The sequence below is a fragment of the Phycodurus eques genome, chromosome 11 (assembly GCF_024500275.1).
Source record: "Phycodurus eques isolate BA_2022a chromosome 11, UOR_Pequ_1.1, whole genome shotgun sequence".
Taxonomy (NCBI): domain Eukaryota; kingdom Metazoa; phylum Chordata; class Actinopteri; order Syngnathiformes; family Syngnathidae; genus Phycodurus; species Phycodurus eques.
In genome coordinates, this window is record NC_084535.1 from 16486867 (window position 1) to 16505536 (window position 18670).

The window sequence follows — 18670 nt, forward strand, 5'->3', positions numbered from 1 at the left end:
AGAGCGTAGCTTGTTTGCGATTGGTACAGGCAAGGAGGAGGGGGATAAGTGCCAAAAAAAACAAAAAAAAAACTGCATCGTTTACAAGAGGGACAGAACAGCAGACTGCACAGCATGGCAATCGTTAGTCTCGTGTCAAAGCACATTACATTATTTAACTCCTCTTTCCACAATCGAGTGCTAGTAGATTGCTCACTTTGCCTTTGCTTACACGACCTAAACATTACAAGACATTTGATTTTAAATGGAGAGGTGACAAACCAAAATACATCATGATAATGTTTCAGGACCTCTGTAGCCCTCTAAAACTACTAAATTCAGAGGGATTTATTAATTGAGCCGGATTAGGTTTAGACCACAGGGAACTAGATGAATGGCATTGAGACTAATACGCAGAAAGGAGAGTAAAATGTTGGAGCAGCAAGGTAAAGACCAACATTCTCGGCTTTTGGGGTTTGGATTTATGCGCCACGTTTAGGTGGCCTTGTGGTAGCGTGACTGTCATTCCTATTGTCTACAAAAAATAATTGTTAAAGTTATTGTGTTGTTAGTATGTTGCATCGTCTCACATGACAGAAAGAGCACATCCGTCAGTACATTGCCAATATATAATACTAACTTTAATTTCCATCTTGTACTGTCTTTGCATTTGGAAAAATGTAGAAAACCCCACCTTCAGCAGCAGGGCTACTAACAGAGATAAAGTGTCACACAACATTCAAGGGATTCCATGACAAACTTTACTAAATAATACAACAGCTCTATGAGTGCTTGTTCTCCTCGTGAGACATTACAGCTAGTCATAGTAGAGAAGTTAAGACAGCTAGTTACATTAAGGTGGTCTACACTTAATAAGGTACCTGGGGTCTACAGGAGCTAGGGGTATACAGTGCAGTCTCTTGGTATTTGGACAGTTGTTTTGATTCTATATTGTCTATATTGAGTGCTGACACATTTCTTTGATGGAATTTCTTACAGTATATTAGTGCCAGGTGAGCTGTGAACATATTATAGCAGAAAAGCATCAGCAGCTACTCTACTGTGCGATTTAAGTGTGTTGACGACCTTTATATTAGCAGTCAGTCATAACCTAAACCTCGAGTCTTTCCACTGAGGAGATTTAAGCTTTTGGCCTGTTTTGTACTCTATGTCTATGGAATGGATTTTTAGGTGAATTTAGGATTTATTTTTTGTTTGTTTTTATACTCTATAAATTTCTTGATTAATTTTGTCAATGAAAAAAAAGCTATATTTTTGCAGAAATATGCAAATGCACATTGCTTCACACATTACATGTACAATAAAAACTGATGGTTCCAATGTTTACCGTTGTATAGAGAAGATTCAGTACTACAAATGATAAAACAACAAAGTATGTCTATAACTACAATACTGGCTTGAAGGTATGTGTTCTTCAGTTTTTCCCAACAAGGCGCACATATTTTACATTAGAGAAATCCTACAACACGTCACCAAACAAAAATATCACAAATGTTTACTTCTTCAGAGTGACATCTTTGCCTGTTTACTTTCTGAACAAAGATACAATATTTGTTTTAAATAAATCATTATTACACCAATTAAGTGTAATTGTTTAATTTTTCACAGCAGTCCTGATCTAAGGCCTGATGGCAACACATTAGTTTGCCACGGCTTGGTTGGGAATCACTGCTCTATATTGTATGCTTCTCTTTCACAACCAGTGTACTGAGATGCAAAATTAGTGGATTAAAAAGTACAATACTGTCAAAATATCTAAGGACTGAGCAGGAGGTGTGTTACGAGGACAGGTCACATACAGTAAGTGTTCCTCTTACTTTCATTAAGGGTGAACCGTTGATGTTCCACCGCCGTGTGCTGGGTTTCTTAAGGCGGGACTGTGAAATGTGTGGGACAAATGCTTTGAGACATGATAGACAACAAAAATGTTGCACTGTACATACTGTAGCATACATGGCATCTGTAAAACTGAAGTTTAGTACTGCTGTATACAGTGCAGAACATTTCAGAGGAAAAGTTGCTAAATATTTCAACACTGACACGAAATTGGGGATTGAAAAAAAAGAATCATCATCTGATGCCTGTTGACAAGAAAAGACCACCTAAGAAAATGGATGTTCATAATTCGGACACCCTTTATTTAAACCATGCAAACTTTTTTGACCCAGGCCCCTAAAAGAATCGGAATCGAGAATCGTTTGGAGCCGGAATCGAACTAAGCAACCGGAATCGCTCAAATTCAAACGATGCCCAACCCTAAACATGCAGTACTTCCTTTCCTTGACACCAATTCCTATTTAGACAGGGCTGTGGCAGCATCTTAAGAGTGTTTCAGAAAGAGCACAAAAAAAAAAAAAAAATAACACCGCTTGGTGAGTTTGTCAGCGGACCTCTGGCGATACGTCCACACCAAAAACGCATTTGGTGAATCCGTAATCAGTCAACCACAAATATTCGGGGGATTTCTGCATTATAAAATTGGGACTTCGCCCTAAAAAACACCCTCGTCTTGATGACCAAGTCCCCTAGTATGATACAGTTGGCCATTATGAGGAAACACAGCATATACATTTACAGACAGGGAAAAAACTACAGACACCAGCCTCTAAGAGATATTTGTCAGTTGTATTAGTAACACTAAACATACAGATTGTGACCAGTATTTCGTAAGATGAACAACCCAACAAATAAGCTCCATGATGTGCATTGAATGCCTTAACTGCTTCAACAGTAGTAGGTAATACATTACCAGTCACATTCAAGCCTCTTGTGAACAGACAACATGCAAAAGAGCGGCAGGGGTCTATAATGATACAACACTCTGGTGCTTGCGATTCAGACTGAGAGTGTTTGCTGCATGTTTTAAGCCATGTTAGATTTGGGATGAGGGGGACTCCATACTCTAGGTTACAGGGCTGACAATGCAGTGGTGCAGCCGCCATGTTGATCAGGCCGTGAGTTCACTCAGAATGGCGTGTTTAAGGAGAGGGATACACATGCACCATTTCTGCCAAACACCCCCCCCCCCCAACACACACACACACACTTACAGCAGGTGCAGGCTAAATCAGCGCAGTACCTGAGGGGTTACAGTGGAGAGGGAAGGGCACTGAGAGATGTGTTTGGCTACTTGCAGAGCCTCTATCCGCAGGGCAGCAAGCACCAGCTCCTCCTGGGCCGCACAAATTGGGGGTTATCGTTGAATGTTGGGGGTGCGGCCCAAGGATGAGAGAGTGGAAGGGAAAAGCATATAGAACACTTAAGTTGATCAGACACCACACATGGCTTGATCTACACTTCACTCACCAGCTCTCACAAAAAGGGAGGAATGAAAAGACAAGGGTGAAATGTTTGCACAGGAACACAAGGAAAACAAAAAGGGGACCACAGGTCATGAAGGTTATCAGGTTGTTAACACACCTGTAGTTTTTGGGCGAATGCATTAGGGTTGGTCTCAGCGAGGTCAGGCTCCAGGTACTGCACAGGGTCGTCAGACTCAGACAGTCTTTCTAACAGGGATATGGTCAGGGCTGAAGAAGGGACCTCTTGGCTACTGAGCTATAGTGGGTGACCGGGAGGGGGTGGGCACAGGGTGGGGGGGGTTGAGGTCAGCATGGCAAAGCAAACACTCAGCGACTGAGTGGAAGACTTGTTGGTGAATTAAGTTTAGTCTGGATTTCCAGATCCTGAATGCTGTCAACCTGACTAATGGGGATCATTCTGGGAATTTACTGTTATGTGACTGTCTCTCTATTTGTAATCAAACAGACATGATACACATACTGGAAATTAAATTAAATGACAGTGAAAAGACAGTGATGTTTTTTGACAAAAACACAATGAACTGTACAGTACACTGATCTATAACATTCCTAAAGACAGACTTTTTTTTTTTAAACACACCTGCTCATCCCTCTCTGTACTTTGTGTTCGACTCAGTACTTCACTTTCTCTTTTCCTGCCCTTTTCTCCCGCAGAGCCTTCAGGACCAGGCCTGGAACTTAGGACTGGGGTCTTCATGCTGGCTGTTATCTGCGCCTCCATTTCCTCAAAACTCCTGCAGAGAAAGAAAGGACATTCAATCCAAATCTGTTAAATTTGTTCAACAAACAAATGCACATTTTCAAATGTCCACTTTACTATTAAACTATTACCCTGTGCATGGTGAGTTTTGCTCAGATCCATGTGCATGTATATCCTTGGGTACAGTGTTTGATAATGAGTCCAAATTTAGGTATAATGATGGCTTCTTCACAGACAGTGGCTACAGGAAACATCAGAGAAAGAAAGTTTTTTTATTTTGTTTGGCAATTGTGGAGCATGTGCTAATACTCACAGGTGAAGAAGAGCCAATCTTTTCCATGTACTCTATTTCATAGTCTTGCACTAAAAGGCACAGAAAGACAAAATAGATGCAGATGAAGCATGTACTGTAGACGGCTGACGCCGCCAACATACGGTACCACTGATGGATTGAGCTAGACAGCAACTAGGAAGAGTAGTAAAGAACTGGGACAAAGGGCTTATGTAAGTAACAACGAAAATCAATAAAGAAAAAAAGCATAATCCATCCAATATCTTTTGTTGAAAATCTGCTGAATGTTTTGCTGCTTGTTAAAGTCTAAAGGTGAATGCAAGAGAGTCACACAGCTACTGGACAGTATCTATCTCACCTGAAGACTGAAGACTGCTCTCATTAACGAATGATGTCAGATCCGATGGGTGAGGGAAGTCCTGATGCTCAGAGATCAATTCTGCATCGACGTCATGCAAGCCTGCCCACTTGTGACTGGTGGAGGAGGCCAGCTTCTCCTCGTCCGTGGCGTGGTCATCCTGTGGCGGGAGGGAGGCGGGGTCGTCTGCATCCTGACATACAAAGAAACAGGTTAGACAGAACTAATAGAGCCAAGTAAGTTATATACTGTAAGCACACATGAACATACCTGTGAGTTGTCGGACAACTGTGATTTCTTTGGTGACCTCTTCACCCTAAAAGTGTTACTGGGAAAAAGCTAATCATTAATCTAGAGTCACACATTCAGAGGATGTGTAACCTCTGCTAATCAAGACCCTCAAATTTGCATAGTTACAAAATCTAACAGGTTTTTAATTTCTGCATTTGACAAAATTTCAATTTAACAGAGTAATTCTACTTTACAATGACATTACCCCTGATTACTTCACACATTGCCAAAGAAAAACCCTTGATGGAAACAGAGTACTTGTTCATGTAGCAGGTTGGTTAGGAGGACATTGATGAAAACATTTATTGACAATTGTTAGAAGCAGCATTATGCAAAAAAGAAAACGTTGACATTGTAAAACTAAATCTCTAATATTCCAACACTAAATGATGTTATCTACAGTTAGAGGGAATAATTAAGACAATGTACTTGAAATAATTAATCATCAAAATATGAATTATTCAACCCATGATATTAATGAAATGAGTGTGTAAAATTGTGACTGAAAATATTGATTGACTAAAAGTTGCAGGAAGGCTTTTCACTGCTTAGTCATCATAAAGCACTTGAAGGAGTAATCCAAAATAAACTGTTACTAATCAACTATCCATCCATCCATTTTCTGAGCCGCTTCTCCTCACTAGGGTCGCGGCCGTGCTGGAGCCTATCCCAGCTATCAACGGGCAGGTGGCGGGGTAAACCCTGAACTGGTAGCCAGCCAATCGCAGTGCACATACAAACAGACAACCATTCGCACTCACATTCACACCTACGGGCAATATAGTCTCCAATTCATGCATGTTTTTGGAATGTGGGAGGAAACCGGAGTGCCCGGAGAAAACCCACGCAGCCACGGGGAGAACATGCAAACTCCACACAGGCGGGGCCGGGGATTGAACCCCGGTCCTCAGAACTGTGAGGCTGACGCTCTAACCAGTCGTCCACCGTGCCGCACTAATCAACTAAATAAGAGGAATTTATTCTTAAATTACATTCAGGTCATAGTCTCTTAGTGGCACAGGTTGCTTTGTGAAAATGGCAACTCGCAAATCCTACAAATGGACACCAAAATCATGTATTAAGCAGTCCAAAACTGTAGATGCACAAGTGTTGCTGCTGGTTTAATAGTTAGAAGTTAATAAACACGATTAGCTCTCTGTATGCATACAAAATATTTCCTTTTTTAAATGTCTTTTAGTTTGTGTATGATTACTGTAAAAAGGGATGTCGGACTGTTGATTGTAGTCACGGGGTGTCGAAATATTAAAGTGCAAGGCTGATTGATGACATGCTGGTTTACAGGGATCCACATGGAATTGGGAATGGAATATGGTGGATAGTTGTGTTTTCCCTGTACTTACAACAAACAACATAGAGTGGAAACACCTCTGGACTTCCTGTGACATATGAGAATACAGTGGATATAAAAAGTCGACACACTACTGTTCAAATGCCATTTTTTTGTGTGACCGAGATAAATCATCTCAAAACGTTTCCCACCATTAATGTGACCGATAACTTGTACACCTCAATTGGAAAAAATGAAATATTTTAGAAGTAAAAATAGAAGAAGCAAAACTAAGTAAAAATAAACTAAAGGTTCAGCTGTTCTAGTAAATTTTGGGGGGGGTTTACATCATACAGCTTAAATCATGGTCTGCAGAGAGTTTGCACAGCATTAGAGGGCTCTCATTTTTCAAATGTATTCATCAATAGAAAGGTAAAAACAAAAAATTCCAAGACATTTAAATTACCATGGGACACAGTAAAGTCATCATCAAGTGGAGAAAATATGGCCACCAGCAACACTGAAGGAGCTGCAGGAATTTGGCTGTTTAGTACATGTGACAACACTCTCTTATCTTCTTCATACAGTACTGTATGTCTGGGCTACTGTATGGGATAAGGTGGCAAGACAGAAGAAGCCTTATCTTCCAAAGAAAGAGATGCCATAATTCAAAGCAATGGGTATGGCGCAAACATAAAACTGGCAATACCGTATCTGCCGTGAAGCATAGTTGGGGCGGCATCATGCTAAGGGGCTGTTTTTCTTCAGCTGGAATTGGGGCCGTAGTCAAGGAGGAACAAATTATTAATGATTCCAAACACAAGTCAATGTTAGCACAAAACCTTCAGGCTTCTGCCGGAAAGCAAAAAATGTCAGGAAAAGCTTGCAAGAACAACTGAACTTTATTGGGGGTTAATGAGAGGCAATTTGTATGGTGGCAGGTGTGCGCTGATAGTTCTATTTAACATGAGTTTGAATGTGATTGGTTAACTCTGAACACAACCACATCCCTGGATATAAGAGGGTGTGCACACTTGTGCAACCACATTATCTCAGGTATTTAATTTTACTTCCCCTCATGAAAAATGGAGAAATGGAGTAAAAAGGTTTTGAAATTATCTTGGTCTCATTTTTCTTAATTTCACTAAAACCTGGCATTTGCAAGTCTGCACCCCTGGCATGGAGACTTTTCATATCCACTGGTACAGGTGACAGAGAGACGGACAAAAGGCACTGATGTAATAGAGCAGTTGACCACATACAACACAAACTAATCTAAACACGCAAACAAAAACAAAACAACAGCAGCAATCAACACTGAGTGTGAATACGATGAACTTACGATTTCATAGGAGTTTTCTTTTTTTTGAGTGGTTTGTTCTGATTTTGATCTTCCAGCTCCCCAATATTGTCATTGTCGTTTTCAATGTCGTCATTTGACGACAACTCAAAGGAGGCTGAGGCCTTAGGAGGCGTGGTTGAAATCTTGTTGGAGGATTTAAAAGGGTCGACTACAGAGTCATCAAAATCAAAACTGTAAGAAGGCCCAGATGCCGTAGGAGAGTTGGCCATGACTGTCTTAGTTAAAAACGGATTACAATTTGGATCGTCCCACTTATTCGACTCGTAAGATCCTTTGGAAATTGGCTTTTCCTCTTCGTTGCCATTGTGTTCTGCCGAAAGGTTGTTGTCCAACTGCTCAGCCTGTCCTGGATGGGCCTTCTTCAACCCCAACTTTGGTTTCCTCAATGGCATTTTGGCACCAGGTTTCTTGCCCAGTTTCTTAGATAGGGGAGAAGCTGCGTGGGATACCTCACTATTCTCCTCCGAGTAATCAAACTCAAGCCTCACAGACTCACGTTTGGGTAGAATGGGTTGCTCTTCAGGGTTGTTAACTGGTGCTTCAGGTGAAGCTGGATGAGGAGGTCGCCTCGCAGCAGGGATGGGAGGACTATCTGGCGGAGTAACAACGGGGGCACATTCAGGACCTTTACGACCAAGAATCGGTGAGTTGGCAATCTTACTCCCTCCGGTATTGAAAGGGTCTATGCTCTCAAAGTTCTCTGGATCCCATTTATAGGTGCCACTGGGAGGGATGGGGTCTTCTTTTACAGGGGGAGTAGAGGGGAGATGGTTCTCCTCCTGGTACAAGGGTAAGAAAGGGACAGACAGACTTCCCTCTGATTCAGTATGAGTGTTTTCTTCTGGTAGTGGAGGTGGGGCGTCTACATGAGTCTTTCTAGTCTTTCTGATGATTCCTGCAGGACTCCCACCTTCTGCAGGACATCCACCTTCTTTCACCTCCCGAGTCACGATTTGAGGGTTTGCCCACTTAATGATCTCTGGGGTACTAGTAGTAGAACTTGGCCTCTCCGGGTTGGAGTTCTGCCTCAGAAGAGGCTTCTTCTTCACAGATCCAGGGCGGACTTTCCTGGGCCTGCGGAGTGTCCCAGGGTTGCTCTCTGTGCCTACACTGAAAGATTCTGAATGTGGCCGAAAGCCTTGTGTTACAGATCCATCGAAGGCACACGTGTCAAGTTCTCCTCCCTGGAGGCTGAGGGAACGAGTAAGTGGTTGACTTGTTGACTCTGAGGCAAAGTTTTCAATGTTGTATGTGCCACTGGCAGCAAGTGGCCTGTCCTCATCAAAAACAATGGCGACTGCATCCGAAATCAAGTCGGACAAGGGATCTCTCACTGAGGTCTCTTCTGAAAAATAAGGAGAAAAAACACCATGAAGATGTTAATTCTGTTGTTCAATTGAAACACTTAAAATGTTTGAAGTGGTTGAAGTGAGGGGGGGAGCTTAACTTTGTCAGGTCATCTATGTTGAAGTGAGGGTAGGGACTTTAATTTAGTCAGGCCATCTAAAATCGTCTACTAGGAAAAAAAGAAGTGTATTGTTGCCATGTTGTGGCATCTACGGTTAATTACAAACCTTTCTGAGTGGGTGTCAATTAGACACAGATTTTCGTTATACCCCCCCACGAATAGCAGGGGTTCACAGTATTTCATACAGAGTAGTGAGTCAATTACAGAAATCATTTGAACTAATAAATATAATACTGATAAACCTAATGCTCTTGTTTTTTGGAATATGTTAGCAAATGTCAAAATCGTCATTGCGCTATTTGTGGCACCAATGGTTGCGCTCCATGAATTCTGCATCACAACATAATGCAGTGCAAAAGAGTGAGTGAAAAATAATTCTACACAAGTCTACATCTTTTAGATAGGTAAAATGTAAATGCATTTTTGTTTGTTTGAAAAGTTCTCTACTATCTGCTGTTTATAGTGGGAATTACTGTTGGATCACAATAAAGCGCAGTAATTCATGTTTTGGGACAAAGAATCTACAAGTCGTAATATCTGTGTATACTTAAATGGTTGGTTGGTATTATTGAACAATTCTTTTAATATAAATTCTGCTCGATGAAAGACTTGATATGCAAAGATGAATCTCCTAAAAATAAACCAACGAGACTCACAGGAGGACAGATAGTCTTAGGAAATAATCACAATCAGAGATCCTCTGTCCACCCAAGCATGGATGAATAAAGAGGATCAAGAAATTCCAGAAAGCTTGCAAGAATGAAGCGTAGTACTTAATTCCAATAGGTGCTGCATCAGGATACCATATTTACTTGTTCTTTGACTACCTTGATACAAGGTTTTTTTACTCACCTTTGTCATCAATAGGTAGTGATTGGCTCTGCGGTTCTGCAGGGAGCCTTTACTGGAGTTGTTGATTCGGGAGTCTCGAATGCGCCATCAGAGTCAGAGCTCCTACAACAAAAAGGCAATCGCATACTGAGTCAGTACTCCTATGAATCATTTTGACATCACCTCGATTGTGAACTCATTGTTCACCGGCCCGGTACTTAACAGGGGCAACATTTTTGTGTCAATATGGACTACAGTAGTACATGTACCAAATGTCAGGTACCAAGTATAGAAGAAGAAAATCCAAAGTAAATATTATTTTGTCTTTCATCAGCACCAGATACAGATCAAAAGAACAACCCCTGTGTTGTTATCGATGCCCCAATGATTACCATTGTGTTATTCAATAAAATGCCTCTCGCATTCCATCCTGTCTCACCTCTGACTGACCAGCTCCCCTGCAGTCTTAATCATGTTGTCATGATGTGAGCTCCAGGAGAGACGCCGGAATAGCCCGAAAGCCGGATCCAAGTCTGGACTGCCTGCTGCCCCTCCCAGCAGTGTGTCCCAGCCCCAGCGAGCCCACTGCAGTGGAGACAGAGCCTGCCACGCACTCACCGCCATAACGTCCAAAAGACGACAGCCAGCGTCTGATACACAGGTAGACGCCCACTGTTTGTTCTGCTATACGCAAGATCTCTTCTGTTATTTTCAATACTCAGCTGTCTTTTTTTCCGATCCGCAGTCTCATTCCTTCCAAATTGCTTATACGGTATTTGTCATCCATAGCCACCGGTGAGGAGGAAAAGATGTCTTCCATCTGAATGAGACTACCGACAGACTGCTTGCACTCTCTCACATCTCTCAACCTTCCTCTCTTCATCAACTTTCCCCCTCCCTGCCTGTCTTTCTCCTCCACCACTTTACTAAATCTAGAATTCATTTTCATGACATTTAAAATGTTATAATGAGGTAACCATGGACACAGAAACACCCTTTGTCAAGTTGCCGCTCCTGGCACGTGAGGATCTCAACAGACAGTGTAATTGCAATGAAATTAGTCCCAAATGGACAATAAAAATAAAGCATTGAGTAGAACAAGCTACCATCTTCAGAAAGAGCTCAAATATACTATTGTCAGTATGGCTCTGCAACATTAACCATGTAAAAAAAAATTACAATAAATTGTAATAAACCGCGACAGATAGGCAGACTACATCCTGGACTAGTTGCCATTCGCCTGTAGTTAACTTGGCAAGACTCCAGCTCCCCGCAACCCTCAACAGGATAAGCGGTACAGAATATGAATGAATGAATGGATGAATTGATGGTTGGACCAGAGTCATTTTAAACTAGTGATGGAGGTCCAAAGTCATATCTGAAAATGTAATGAGTAGACCAGACTAGACAGAATGTTAAAGCGCCATCTGGATTTCGACAATCCCCTGCACTTGATTTCCATTAGTAAATGCTGTGATGTGAGCTAGTAAATGTATATGTAGTAAATATATTACAATGTATGAAGAAATCTTGCTGGTGATTTATTTAGATTTCTAATTATCCGTCATTTTTCTACCACTTATCCTGTTCAGGATTACAGGTGAGCTATAGCCTGTCCTTGCTGACTATGGGCCAAAGGCGAAGAACATCCTGCATTTGTCGGCATTCACTCAGCACATATAGACAAATAAATGTGGTATGTGGGAGGAAGTTGGAGTACCCAGAGAAACCCCATGCAAACACGGGGAGACCATGCAAACTGCCTGAGCTGAGATTTGTATTCGCAACCTTTTGATTGTGACGAAGCTAGTACATTTGGCATTAGAAGAAAGCTGAATACAAATAATTTATAGAAGCTGATTAGCCCTCATTTCAATGCTCAGTTTGTCTCCTCCTTCGAGACACCTTTTTTTTTTCCCTCACCGCAAATGGATAACTGTCATTGCCATGGTAACTGGAATTGCCACCATATGTTTATGGCAGGCAAAAACTGACTGGCTGCATGCTACACATGCATGCATGCATTGGAGAACAGCCAAACTAATCAAAGTAAAGTGTATCAAATCAGTGCATTTTAGATTTATTTTTACAGTTATTGTCCAGTACACATTTTGTGAAAATTAATATTGTATTAAGTTTCCATTCTTTCTCCAATTTGAAATGTGTATTCTGCATCCATACTTACACGTGTACATAAATCATATTTCATCTAACAGGTATGACATGACTCTTAGAGGGGTGCTTTAGAGAAGATACAAACCTGACAATGTATTTAGTGTTACAATACTATCTTGCAATTTTAGCAGTCGAAATATGCCCAGACGAAAGACAGCATGTGAGTGAACAGGTGTGTCGGGGCATAGAGACGAACGTAAACAAAGAGAGCAGCAGCCAATGTCGAGAGAGGAGACAGACAGCCTGCCTAGAGACAGACGCTGTGTGGTGGGAGGTGCTGTGCTTCAGACAGACAGAAGAAGTGCAGCTCCCAGCCAAATCCACAGTGCTGGTAGTAAGACCTCAAAATCAAACACCTACTGTAGCTGATGATGGAAGCCAACATCACGCTTTCTGAGAGAATGAGGACGGCATGATTACCTTCTTTTCCCACTGATTGAATGATCCCTGCAAATCACATGTCTCCCGTGGATCCTGATGGTCAATAACCTCGTCCCAGTTCACTGCCCTTCTTTCATTATTTATATCTGTCCAAACGCTGTTCTCGATCTTTTCCTCATCAATCGGCCCTCTCATCTCATCCTGTTTAGTATACTACGTGCTTCATTTTAACAGATGACAGTGACTAAAATAATTATTCATTACTGCTACAATTTAATTGTTGCATAATTAATTTGAATGTAATTATCATTAATTGATCAATTCCAGTGTCCAATAACAATACTGTACCAATAAATTATAGGTAACAATATACAATAAAGACCCGCTGCTTGACACGCACTACTATTAATACATGTTGTACAAATGGTAGTAGCTAATTAATAATGAAATTTTTTTTAAAATAGATTGGACGACTGGTTAGCACATCTGCCTCACAGTTCTGAGGACCGGGGTTCAAATGCTGGCGCCGCCTGTGTGGAGTTTGCATGTTCTCCCCGTGCCTGCGTGGGTTTTCTCCGGGTACTCCGGTTTCCTCCCACATCCCAAAAACATGCATGGTAGGTTGATTGAAGACTCTAAATTGCCCGTAGGTGTGAATGTGAGTGCGAATGGCTGTTTGTTTGTATGTGCCCTGCGACTGGCTGGCAACCAGTTCAGGGTGTACCCCGCCTCCTGCCCGATGATAGCTGGGATAAGCTCCAGCACCCCCGCGACCCTGAGTGAGGAGAAGCGGCTCAGAAAATGGATGGATGAAAAATGAGAATAGATATTTTATATATTAAAATTACAAAGCTTTATGTGTGTAAAATATATATTTATACAATGTATTACTGTACAACAATGTCTGACTGTATTCTAAAACGCAAATGTGAGTGTGAATGGTTGTTTGTTTTTATGTGCCCTGTGATTGGCTGGCAACCAGTTCAGGGTGTACCCCGCCTCCTGCCCGATGATAGCTGGGATAGGCTCCAGCACGCCCGCGACCCTAGTGAGGAGAAGCGGCTCAGAAAATGGATGGATATTTTAACTTGATTTATTTTGTATTTACTTTTTAAACGTGTCTACGAGTGACCTGGAGCATCTCTACGTTTTCAAAATCAAATGTGGCCCTTGAGCACAAATTTGTGCCCACACCTGTATTAGGAGGTGGCCTAAAATTGGTAAATGTGTAGTACAGTAACAGTAAAGAGTAATAGCATCTGTATTATATAGTTCAAATTGCACTGCATACCAGTAGGGACTACACTGTCCATTCTTCACTCGCGTTTGTACTATAAGTTAGATGTGAAGAGACCAGCAGAGGGAGCTATTGTTTTGTTATGACCCTGTGCAATTCAGTGAGTCTCTTGAGAAGTGGCGATGGTGATGATGTCGTGGGAATTGTGCTTGCTGTGAAAGATCCCATTTTGTGTAAGAAGGAACCTTTCGTGGTGTTTACGGGTGACATTTGGTGATCAGGGCAGAAGATTTTATTTATGCCTGCGACAAGAGATCTAATGAGCTGCAGTTTCTCGAAAATGCAATCACTCGGCACATCTTGTCAAAAACGCCTCCCAGAAAAAAATGTTTTGAACCGCTTCATACCGAGAATGAAGCAACTAAATCGAGAATGATTATCAAAACAAGGGGGGCGGGAAGGAAACTGGGTTCTGGGTTACCGCTTTAGGAATGAGGTAATCCTACAGAGCCCAATCAGACATACTGTGAGCAGGCAGACGGCACGTTAAAACAACAGTGTTGCATGAACAGCGGGGAGAGGGTTCAAAAAGATGATGATACTGAGATCGGATGCAAGGTACAGGAGCACAATTCCCAACATCCATCACGACAGACCGTAACAGTAACTGTTATTTTGGATTCTGAAGTATTGAGTTGTCGTGTCAAATATTGTAGCACAGTAAAATAAACATTGTGATGTGTTGTGAAGGACAACTCACACAACCGCCCAGCAATAAGACATGAATAAATGTCCTCAGTCCATATTTAGTCCAGCTTTCCTGTGATAAATCATTCATCCCTACATTATAAATGACATCTTCCCCATCTCGCTCCTCTCTCTCACTGCACGGGTCCTTGCTCCCCAGTGCAGAAGCGTCTGAGCTATAAATAAAACTAAGTGGAGCGTTCTTGCTCTGTCCCTAACTCTCTCATCCAGTCATATTCCTGCACACCGTGCTCCATTTTAATACTGGCTCCACATCAGCCCATCAGCTTGAACTCATTGCCTCCATCTGGCTTCTATAGTTCCGATAGAAATGATTCACATGTGGGCGAGACTGCGCATGTGCGCTGATCCCTTTATTTACATCACAAAAGCAAAACGACAACAAAGATCAGTTGGCTGGACTTGGCGGAGTAATATCCAAGGCAGAGGATAATGATTGGATTTAAAAATAATAATCATAAAAAAATAAATAAGAAGAAGAAGCTTGAGACTCACATGTGTTCTTGAATAGGACAGGTCTGCCCTTGCTCCATGGATTCGTTGGCTCCCATTCTCTGCTAACCCTGCCCCCCACGCCCCCAACCTGCGCCTGCACTCCAGCCACTGTCCACATCCACCTGCTCCCTCTAAACCTCCTTCTTCCGTTTGCTGTGATCCTTGGAGCAACGTGCCAGCGGAGGCGAGCGCCAGCTCCGAACGCTGCACTGCAGACAATAACCTCGTCTGGCCCCTCGCATCGAGTCAGCGGACGATTAAATGCTCGTCAACTTATGCATAGCGTCCCTCACCCTCAGCTCCTGCACACGTTGTGGACATATGACTTTTTTCCATGTAGTTCAGCTGTAAAATGACGCTAAAGCATTCAAGCAGATGGCTAGACTAATCCAAAACGATGCACTAACAATCCAGCTCTCTGGTCGTCTCACGTGTGTGTGAGGTGCATCCTCTCTGTTTGGATGTGGCTGAGCTGTGACGCTGCACACACTGCCTCCTCCCCCTTCCATTCCCCTTGACGCCCCCCACCCCACAAAAGCAGCAGCAGACGCCTGTGCCTTTAAAGAAAGACAAACAGCCTTTTTTTGAGAGTCAAACAATAGAACCCCCCTTAAAGAGACACAGGGCCCTCCTTTTTGCATCTTCTAGAATTGATGCCTCTTGCACCTTTGCCTTTCTTGTGCCTGCACCCTCCTTGTCATTCAGAAGCTGCATGAAAAAAATACTTTCAGCCTCTTTTTCACGCAACGACTCCGTTGTTTGACGTAAACTAAAACCTCGGAGAGAATAGTAGTGATGTGTCATCCAACTTTGAGTCCAGCCCGCTCCCTTTGTGTCAGTAACTCTACACCAACATGTACACAAGATCCAAATCTATTGTCTCAGCAGCGACCAAACTAGCTATCACATCACCCCTCAAGTTGTACCACTCCAAATTCAACCAAATATACATCCATCCATCCATTTACTGTACTGCTTATCCTCACTAGGGTTGTGTGTGAACTGGAGCCAGTCTTGTCTGACTTTGGGCGAAAGGCGGGGTAGACCCTGAAGTGCTTGTCAGTCAATCGCAGGCCACTTATAGATAAACAACCAGACAATTTAGAGTCTTCCAGACAATTTACAGTCTTTAATCCAACATTTCTGAAAGAAATATCACTAAAGCCACACAAAACCTTTTTTGCCGTTGTTCACGACATCACACACGACCTCACCGTTCATCACGAGACCTCAGTTCAGTGAACATTAAAAGGATTAACTGATGAGCATGTTTTGCTTTTTCAGCACTTTTTCCAAATGGTGCACCGGCATAGCCTCAACAAAGAAGAATATACGGTAGGTTAGCAGAATGTATTTGAAGCAAGCAGACTGACAGTCACTTGTCACGTCTTATTAAAGTATTTATTTATTTTGGGGGGTTTTAGAGAGGTTATTACTTCAGTAACAATGTATTAACTTATTTGTAAACAATTAAGAGAAGTGAGATGTGCAAATCTTCCTAACATTGCACCACTCATTGGTCAATTTGGGACTTTTTATGTTATATGGATAACAGCAGTGGTTAGTTAATTTAGTCCACAAGTAAGAACATTAAAATGGCATTCAAAATTTTGCTTTTACAGTTAATACATTCATTTTTAATGAATTGTGCATTTATTATTTAATTATTTATTAAATTGTTGCCATGGAAGATTCTGCTCCGAACGATTGCACCAGGTCTTAAGGCAGAACCAGAAGGCATCTACCATGCGGTGCTTTTTTCTCTTTAAATGCACACTTATGCCATCTTAATGAACATTGTACAGCACCACCCTATGTGATAAATGTTGCCCACTCGACATCCTTTGCAGCCTGGTCATCTTGGACGGCTGGCCCCCACCCCATCTGTGGCCCCTTCTCAAGGTTTCTTTTTTTCCCAAATGGGATTTTGAGTTTCTCCTTGTCCGATTGGGGGGTTTAGATGAGGGTATGTCGTCAATCATTGCCAAATGGGGGCAGCAAGGGCAGGCCTGTGAAGCCCTCTGAGACTCCTTTGTGATTAAGGGCTATACAAATTAACTTGACTTGACGTGTGCTGGTCTAATTTACTGGCCCCCTCACCAAACTTGGCATTAGAAAGACCAGTAATGTACTCCAATTTGTCATTTTTAGACATCTACTATTAAGAACAAGTCCTGTGTGATGAAATAAGAGTAGGAACAAGTTCCACAAAGTTCCGTCTTGATTGACCAAGGAGCAATGGGAAAGAGGGGGGCTCTGAAATATAAGAAGGATGAATCCATTGTGCATTCATGGGAAAGTGTGCTGTGCGGGCCTACTACAAAAAGCAGCACTTGAAATCATAGTAGCAGAGATTCAGGTGTTCCACTGAAAATATGAATGACGACATGACAACTGTGAAAATGTAAAATCTCCAGTTCCACTGCACTGCATGCAACATCAAGTCTTTCAAAGGCACTTTTTTTCTAAGTGTGGGTATGGGGGTTGCATGGAGACCATCCATTAATGGATGTTCTCATGGAATATTAACATAATTCTGCTCGCAAATGCCCTGATGGTCGATTTTTAACATCCAGAGGGGACAAGTGGAAATGATACCCCCCCTCACAGTTTCCTACATACTAAAGCAAAATTATTGATCGGCACGAGCAGTTCCATGTTCAAAGCATGCAAAAAAAAGCATGTACTACTATGATGCACTAATCATGAATGATCTCTTTTTCATGAGTCTGGTCTCGTACTTTGGCCTCATATGCAATTCAAACTAAGGAATAAAATATTGAGTGCACTTTGGAAGTAAGAAAAATCGCAGTGGCAGTTTTTTTTTGTTTTTGTTTGTTTTTAAAGATTTATAACACAGCTCGAGTGAAATCAAGGTCACCACGAGCAGCCTAAAAGAATGTTTGCTACTTGGGATTGTAACAAAAAGGCTTGCAAACAACAGTAAAGGGGTTGACATTTAGTGTAAGGATAACTAAAGTAAATTTCATATCTTGAGACTTAATCTATTTGTGACATTATTTTGTTACATTAAATCCTCATAATTCTAAATATTAAAATGTTAAACACAAAATGCAAACACCAAATTAATATTAAATAGTTAGATTTAGCAAGCTACCAAGACCCTTTAATTGAAACTGAAAAGCGCTCACTGAGTGGAAAAAAGTAATTGAAAACATGAAGCGAAGTCAATATGGCAGGGATAGCGGAATAGCTCATAAAAAATACAATGCGTAGAGAAAGCTCGTAATGGGGTCACAGCAAAACAGCAGTATTGAAAGTGAAACATAAATAGAAATACGCTGTTCTGTAAGCGAAAATGAAAAGGTACCTTTAGGGAACCTTGGATATCTGGACACTGAATGCCGAACAGCCATTGATGAAGTCAAGACTTCGCTATTATAGACAATTACTGGGACTAAATTCCTGAAACCACATTTACACTACCACTCTAATAATTTTTACAATTGAATACATTACATTTGTGACATTTTCCATGCCTTTGTTTTGGCAGTAAATGATAACATCAGTTTGTGGCGTCAATTATTAGTGTTTATCTCCATAGTTTGTATGCTTTTATACAGTATACCCATAAGAGGGATACTGCTGAAAAAAAATATCTGATGTATGGTATGTTATTGCTTTTGTGTGTAACAGTAGATAGCAGCAGAATGGTGGATGTGTACTATTAGTAAACCGA

General features: G+C 41.6%; 1 protein-coding gene across 1 annotated transcript in view; it reads right to left on the reverse strand.

Annotated features, from left to right (window-relative positions):
- tacc2 (transforming, acidic coiled-coil containing protein 2) overlaps nucleotides 1-18670 on the reverse strand; it is a 50633-nt gene that overhangs the window by 5249 nt on the left and 26714 nt on the right. The window contains 10 exon segments of the mRNA XM_061690853.1: nucleotides 3080-3172; nucleotides 3421-3558; nucleotides 3904-4057; nucleotides 4155-4264; nucleotides 4337-4386; nucleotides 4674-4866; nucleotides 4944-5001; nucleotides 7595-8960; nucleotides 9936-9979; nucleotides 9981-10037. Of these exon segments, the coding sequence (XP_061546837.1) occupies nucleotides 3080-3172; nucleotides 3421-3558; nucleotides 3904-4057; nucleotides 4155-4264; nucleotides 4337-4386; nucleotides 4674-4866; nucleotides 4944-5001; nucleotides 7595-8960; nucleotides 9936-9979; nucleotides 9981-10037 (2263 nt within the window).